Source organism: Quercus lobata, chromosome 2, assembly GCF_001633185.2.
Source record: "Quercus lobata isolate SW786 chromosome 2, ValleyOak3.0 Primary Assembly, whole genome shotgun sequence".
NCBI classification, from domain to species: domain Eukaryota; kingdom Viridiplantae; phylum Streptophyta; class Magnoliopsida; order Fagales; family Fagaceae; genus Quercus; species Quercus lobata.
The window spans coordinates 49,818,956-49,827,394 of NC_044905.1; the positions used below are offsets into that span (position 1 = coordinate 49,818,956).

General features: G+C 38.2%; 1 protein-coding gene across 1 annotated transcript; it reads right to left on the reverse strand.

The window, feature by feature from the left end:
- Positions 1-200: 200 nt before the first annotated feature.
- On the reverse strand, positions 201-8,081 carry LOC115975759 (2-hydroxyacyl-CoA lyase). The gene is made up of 2 exons (XM_031096716.1): positions 6,626-8,081; positions 201-934 (listed from the first exon to the last, which is right to left on the reverse strand). Exons 1-2 carry the CDS (start codon positions 8,024-8,026, stop codon positions 620-622), a joined length of 1,716 nt encoding a protein of 571 aa, XP_030952576.1. The 5' UTR covers positions 8,027-8,081; the 3' UTR covers positions 201-619.
- Between the last annotated feature and the right edge of the window lie 358 nt (positions 8,082-8,439).

Genomic DNA, 8,439 nt, shown 5'->3' on the forward strand with positions numbered 1-8,439 from the left:
AGATACAATATTTTTTTTCAAATGTGTATATCTTTGTTTTATATTATAAAGATTGAATGGTGAAGATATTTAACAAAAGTTAACTATCTGGTGTGCATTGCAAGGTTTTAGCGACTAGTTCTATTGAAAAAGACAATCCTCCAATTACGAGCAATAATACCTGTTTAATCGAAAAGAATAAATTTGAAGAGAGATGCAACTTGAACTTGCATTGGCTAAAATTTCACTAACTGCTGACTGTTCATTAAAAGAACGAAAATCAGGGAATATTATTTCCACTCACACAGAAATATGGTAAAATTACAAGCAATAAGACCTGTTTAATTGACCGCTACCAACTCCCTAACAAGCATTTCCCCCAGCACATGTACATGCAAGTTCAAAATTATGTACAGAATCCATTATCATATACATCTCCTTGCTCCAATGTCAACATGTTCCAATTGTATGCACGATGCTATATGAGGTCTGCGTCAATTTTATGATCAAAATAGAAGTACATGGCTACTGGCAGAAACTTTACATTATTAAACTCTTTCAGGCACACAAATCGACAACTTTCTGGGCAGCCAGCAATGCACAGATTGAGGAAAAAAAAAAAAAGCAACTATGGCCTACATCAGTTCTTGTGTTGTAGCCTCCCACTTTCCGAACCAGCATAAGGATCAATTATAACATTTATGACAGCTGGTTTCCGTGCAGAGAAGGATTCTGAAAGGGCAGACTTGAGTTCTTCAGGTGTCCCAACAAGATAACCTTTGCCTCCAAAAGCTTCAATTAGAGTATGATATGCTGCACTGGGGACAAAAGAAGTGGGCGCAGGATCATGTTTGTGAGGCCCATCAATTTCTTCAGGGCTCCTCCGGTCACCACCATAGACACCACCGTTGTTAAATACAATTACAACCACAGGCAACTGGTATCGAACCAATGTCTGGAAAAGTCAAGAAAAGCATACACCAGATGAAATTTTTTATATCAAGCAGATAATAAGTAATTAAAAAGACAGCAGATGCAATTGTGGTAGAGATAACAATAGAAATGAAAACTTCAGTGAAGATAAATGAACAACAGAATTGTAAACAATCCAAAGAGATATTTAAAGATTTCCTATTTATGCAAAGAACAAAATTAAAGTAACAATAACAATTGAACTTGAAAATTGCCTCTATAAAGTGAAGTTAAAAAAAAACTGCAGAGGGACACAAAACACTGCAAATCAAAGCATGTCAATTAGGCTGGTAAATAAGTTGAACCAAAGGGAGGTGGCATCCAATGAAGAAGTTTTCCTTCTAAAGGCATATTTTTTGCCCTTCCAAATGAAGAAAATAAAAAGAGTACTGAAACCTCTTTTCAGTACTTGGGACCAAGGATAGTCAAATCTTCTAATAGAATATAGATCAACAACTTATACGGCTAACTCCTTCCTCAAACAAGAATGGAGCATAGTCAGGAAGGCAGGAGAAGACTTCACAACAAAAAAGGCCTCAAAATCTAACGACCACCAATTTAGGAAGCAAGCCAAGTCGAAGATTTAAAATGTCCACCTAAATTTCAACACTAAAAGTATCTAGGCGAGGAACCAAAGCTATGCATTGCAGACATCTACAGATCTCCCTGAGGAAGTAGGCATTCATGGGCTTATATGTGATGCTGATGCCTAATAACTTCTGGAAAATTCAGCAATATCCTCAGACCGGTCCATCCCTGCCAAGGTGGCAGATATTAGATCAGCCATCCTTTCTTTTGATTTTTACAACATTTTCCATGAAATCAGGTCAGTGAATAAAGCTGCCCACAGGTTGGAACATCCTATAATAGAGTGGTGAACATCCCCATCTACAAGACTCCAACTTCCCAGCCTCAGTCCTGAGGGCTGAGGAGGAAGATGGGGCTGTCCCCTCTTCCTTATCGTTTCAATAAACAACCTAACCGAATTGAAACCTTCTTCCTATAAATAAAAAAATTTAATCAGCCTTCTAAGATCTTCAACCACAGAGGATCTGATATGTTGAATCTAAAAGAGAGAATACCAAACAGATCAACTATGCCAGCAAATACGTCCAGTTCAACTTTTTCGACGCCTTTTCTTTCCTCAGACTAAACAATTTCACCACATCCTTCTTGGCAATGAAAATGGATGAAGGCACAAAATCTGCTACCAGAACATACACAAAAACTTGTGGTGAAAATAGGATAAGAGAAGTTTAAAATGGAAAGGCCTTTAGAATCTGATAACTACAATCATAACCTCCCTATTACTCATAAATTCATACCCACTAGTTCGTTCAAATGTCTCCTAAACATCAAATTCCAACAATAAGAAGCAAGACTTGATTTTTAATGTAAGCCACCAAAGCCTTTATACCATCTGAATCGGTGAATAGATATAGGATACTGTCCTCACAGAAACCCTCACCAACCTCAAAGGAAATCCCCCTCCTATGAAAAAAAAAAAAATACAAAAACTCTTGCTGTCTATTACAATTCCCATATTATGAATTTATGTTAGTACCTTGCACCCCAGAAGACTCTATATTCCCTACTTTTTTTTCTTCTTTTTTTTTTTAATGGAAAGGCCTTAGCAAATAATAATTTTCCCCTAATTAACAAAACAGAAATGGAACAATAACTAGTTTCTCATAATAAACTGCTACAGCCACTGGAGTTGAAAACATAAGAAAATAGGTAAACTTATTGTAATACTCCAAAGTTTAGTGATATTACCACCCCATGAATCAAACTTATTCTCCCAATATCTGGGATGGATATCAAAACTTTCAAGCTTTTAAATGACGTATAGCAGGTTATCACTCTTCCTCCTTGCTTTACTCCCTTGTAGAAGACTACAATAAATAAAGTGTCAAAATGATTTATTCAGATGACAAAACACTAAAATCATGCTAATACAAAGGAACCCTTACCAGTAACTTTTTAAACCAAGACATCTGCATACGTCATATCAGAATTTAACTAGGTGATGCATCCAAGATCCAAAAGATTCTACTAGATCCAATACTTTAGGGGATGTGAGGAAGCTCTAAAGAAAGACCAAGCATTTATGTGTGTTTTGGCCAGATTAAAACTGTGATAAGAGCTCTTCATGGTTTCAAAATAGTTAAACAGTTCACTTGTCCACTTGAATACATGCATCCCCTTTTTGGTTGGCAATCTAACTAAAGCATGCTTCTTAACAGCCAATTTGAATGATACTTGGTTACCATTTCCAATTGATAATTAACACTTACTTATCAAAAAAAGATAACTAACATGCAATCTCCATTTACATAATGTCATTGGGTTTGGTTCCCCTCCTGTTTAGCAGCCTCCAGTTATATCCCATTTTAAATAAGATGACTGACACATAGCATATGGGCAATCCAACGGTAAAAAATAAAAACCACTCAAACGCAAATTTTCTCACTCTCTCTGTTTGTCTCATTCTCTCTCTCATCATTTCTTCTCTTCGGCCCCTCCCATTCCCAACTCAGAAAATCAAGTCTTCCTTGTTTTTCTATAAGAACAATAAGAAGTTTTGCACCATAATCATGATATTTGTTGGTGGGATCCCATTTTCTTCTTCCTCATCTTTTTTCTCTCGTCCTCTCTTCATTGTTTCCTTTTCTTTTCTTCTTTTTCCTTTTTTTTTTTCCTTAGAACTTTTTCCATCTTGTCTATTTCACTCTTTTCCTGCAATTTCAAATACCCATTTGCTTTTCTGTTGAACATTAACCCCAACCACTGTTTTTTTTTTTTCCACTCCTTAATTTGTTTAGTGGCCAAGAATGATGGGAAAAGAAAAGAAAACAAATGATTGTGTAAATAACTGTTTTCCTCAATTAGGACAAAAGTTTAAATTTTATAGAATAAAAACAATAAGCTGCCATGAGAATTTTAGGCCCGGCCCCTTCAAAGCATAATCCAAACATGGATTGCTACTAGCATAATTAAATGATTATCATTCCTTTTAATCAATTTGGTTGAGTATCTGATACCTTAAATCTTGGGTCAAGCCATTAAGGTGAAGTTCTAAGAGCATAGTGATCTTGTTAAGGCTTTTGCAGGCAAAGTGCTGACAGAGGCAAAGAAAAGAAGAAACGAGAAAGTGATGGAGAGAGAAACAAATTAGGAAGGAAAATCTGTGTAGGGATAGAAGAGAGAAAAAAGAAGACTTGATTTTCAGAGTTGGGAGTTGGGACGGCGAACTTGGAGGTGTAGAACAGTAGAAGAGAAGAAATGATGAGAGAGAAAGAATGAGACAAACGGAGAAAGTGAGAAAATTTGGTTTGAGTGTTTTTTTTTTTTTTTTTAATAACCGTTGGATTGCCTATATGCCATGTGTCAGTCATCCTATTTAAAATGGGAGATAATTGGAGGCTGCTAAACGGGAGGGGAGCCTAACCTTATTTCATTAAGGATCAAAACAAAAAGCAACTAATGTTGGCAGCCAAGTAGAATGATTGTAGTTCCACCATTTAGGCAATCAAGAGGCTTTATAAAACTATCATTCATGACAACCACATCAGCCGATCATACACCACAGGTACACAGCCAACAACTAATGATCAGAAGGCACCAAATGGTCTCCAGACCATTACAGTGCCCACATGATGGTCAACCAGTTTAAGTGACCAAATATAACCAAATAGCATCCAACTATACAGGAATATTGAACAAGTCAAGGGCATACTACTTCAGAGCAGCCACTTGTGGCTAAGATGTGAGAGGGAAACAAGAAAGGCCCACTGACATATGACTGTAAACAGGCAGCTGAATTGAGAAGTGAACAACCAAAACTGGAGAGGCTCAGGTTAGTACTTAGTACTTGCATGAAAAACCAAGAGTCCTTGTGTTACTAGCACAAATGACACGAATGCAATAAATCAATGTCATATGATTATACACACAGATGCAGGCACCTCCAAAATCCCCAGCATGTCCATGTTCAATTCAGACACACCAGGGACAAGAGCATGTGTGTTTTCAGTGTGTCAGGAAGAAAAATTGTAAGTTTTTCATACCAAAAAAAAAAAAAAAATAGAAAAAGAAAAAATGCTTTCATTTTAGATATGTTTTTTAAGATTTTGATGGTTGTTATTTTCTTTTTCAAACTTAAAATAAACATTATATATATATATATATATATATATATATATATTTTGATAAGTAAGAAATTTATTGATATCAAAAAAGGAACACCCCAGTACACAGGGAGTGTACAAGGGGTTAAACAATTCAAGAACAAAAATTACAACTATTATGTTTGTATAAACTAATTGTTGTATCGCCACTGTGTTGTGTCCTAATTTTTCAAGAATTCTAGTATTGTCATGTATTGTGCATTGCTGTGTTGTGCTGTGTCTGCGTCCGTGTCCATGTTTGTTACACAGGCACAGATACAAGTTCCATACTACAGCAGTTTCACTAACAGACTGTATAGACAACAGTAAACATCAATTACAACTATTATTATGAGGGCTGAAAACAGCATTGCACCAAATGAAACATATCGCAAGTAGACGGCTCCCTTGTTGTTAAAAAGAAATGAAGTAATTGGCGTCAATTCTTTTTTCCCTCAATAAAGTGGGATTTTATGTTTTTTATTTCTTCTTTTTTTTGTTGTATAGGCCATTTTGAAAACAAAAATGAATGCACTTGATGTAATGCTTCAGACTAATCAGTCACATGCAAAGTATATGGTGAGTAAGACAGTACATTTGTATTTTATTCTCATCAAAATGAAACCCTGGAAGAAAACAAGGTAAGGAAAAATAATCTAGAGGATGATTTGAGAGGAAAAGTAAAAGTAGAACATGGAATGCCTTCATGGAAGATTAGTTATACATCATTTTACTCGAAAGACAGGAGCAGTAGGTACCAAAGTGCAAAGAGAACATGCAGTGCAGATTCTAAAACCTAATATTGGAGAAGCTAAATATTGAACGAATGAAGGCAGAAACTCACAAATGCAATAAATAAATAAATATATTCATGATGTGCCCTTCATTTCAGTATCAGTTTGGCAGCCAGAAGAAGTATGAACTCATCCAAGTCAACACCATCTCATTTTGATGAAATGTTTCTCTGTTTGAAGATTTAGTCCCCTTATATTACTGTCTCATGCAGGCCGGGGTTCCAATTCTTGAGTAAAAAACAAGATTTCTATGCATACTCAACTCAATCCACATATTTCTCTACATACCAACACAACAGCCTAAAATTTGTCACTGATGGAAAGCCAGAAAACATCTAGAGTGATAAATTACCACTTGTCCCAAAAGCTTGAACAACTCCGCCTTAATAAGTGAGACTAACAAGTCGAATTTTAAAATTTTTAAATGAGAGTAGAGTGGAGATTGTGTTTGAACTCAAGTTACTTTGATACCATGATAATGCTTAACCTCATAGGAAAGAATGAATTCCAATCACTTACTATTATTCTATCATCATAGTCGTTTCTTTCATTACGCCTGTTAATTAGAATGCAGCCCATTAATCACACAACACAAAGAAAAGAAGACATAAATTTTCACAAAGCATTAGCTTATTCTATATATATATATATATATAGAGAGAGAGAGAGAGAGAGAGAGAGAGAGAGAGAGAGAGAGAGAGAGAAGCATACCTCAACTTCCATAGCACTAAACCCGAATCCAGAATCCCCTTCAACCGCAACCACCAGCCTCCCTGGCGAGGCCACTGCAGCCGCAATGCAATAACCAAGACCAATCCCCATAGTCCCCCAAGTCCCAGCATCCAACCTAGTCCTCGGCTCCGTCTGAACCAACACCGCCCTCCCAACATCCATCGTATTGGCCCCTTCAGAAACCACCACCGGAGCAGGACTCCCCACCGCCAATATGGCATCCCTTATAATCCTCAACGGAGTATAGAAATTAAACGGTACCACATCCTTCGCCAATTGCGCCTCCAATCTGACCACATTGTCCTTCACTTTCTTCTTCAATTCCTCAACCCAAGGATGAGATTTCCCCAAACAAAATGGCTCATCCTTGATAGCTTTGTTCACACTCTCCAATACACATTTCGCATCTCCAACTAAACCAGCACCCACATTCACACTCTTTTTCCTTAACTCTATCTCTTCCTCGCTTATATCCACTAAGATAAACACCACGTCCTTCGACCACTTCGGTGGCTCACCGAAATGCAGCAACCAATTTAACCTCGCACCGATCACAAACGCCACATCGCATTTCCCAATCGCTAACGATCTCGCTGCCGTGGCTGCGAGCTCGTGCGTATCGGAGATTAACCCCTTCCCCATCGGAGTCGGAAGGAATGGAATTCCGGTACTCTCCACGAGTTTCTTCAATTCATTCTCCGCTCGAGAATACGCCGCGCCTTTTCCGAACACAATCAACGGCCTCTTCGCGTTTCGGAGCAACGACACCGTTTGTTCGATACCCGAAACGTGAGTTTCGGGAGTGGCGTTTATGAAGAAAGTTTCGGCTGCCGATAAGAGTTTCTCGGCTTCTGCAATTGTGACTGTTTGATGTAATAGGTCCGATGGGAGATCCAGATAGCACCCGCCGGGTCGACCCGAAGTGGACCAGTGGAGGACTTGAGCGACGGCGTTAGGGATCTCGGACACGTGTTTGGCTTTGATTGAGAATTTCGAGAAAGGCTTAACGGCTTCGATCTGATCGAGTTCTTGAAAATCGCCTCGTCCGACGTCGTTTTGGTCGCAAGAGCCAGAGATGAGAACCATAGGCCAAGTATTGATCATAGCGTTGGAGAGGCCAGCGAGGCCGTGGACGCAGCCGGGGCCGGAGACCGTGAGGAGCACGCCGGGGCGGTGCGTGAGGTAGCCGTAAGCGGAGGCGGCGTATCCGGCGGACTGTTCGTTGTGGAAAGCGATGAAACGGATTCCGAGAGATACGGCGCGGTTGGCGAATGAGGTTACGGGAATTCCAACCACGCCGAACATGTGCTCCACGCCGAAGTGGGCGAGGGACTTGGCTGCTAACAGGTTTCCATCGATGGTTTGGTCTGCTTCTGCCATTGGAGATTAGTAGCTGAAGTTTTTTTGGTATTGTTTTGTATACTATATATTGTGTGTGTGTGTGTGTGTGTGTGTGTGTTGGCAACGGTGGGTTATGGAGTACTTATAAGTAGAGCTGGCTCTGAATTTTGAAGTAGGGAGACTAAATTTATCGTAAAGGTTTGTCAGTCAAACATTTGGTGGTTGAACTCCTATCCTATCTATTCTTTCTCACTTTTGGTTCATTTCTACTTTCTCATTTTTATGATGAAAAACAAAATTAAAGAAAATCATAATAAAATTTTGATAATTACAAATTTAAACCATTTAAAATCAATTCTCAATTTTCATTATAAAAAAAAAAAATCAATTCTTACTTTTTTTTTATAACATCAATTCCTAATTCTTATTTGGTTTATTACCAAACAAATATT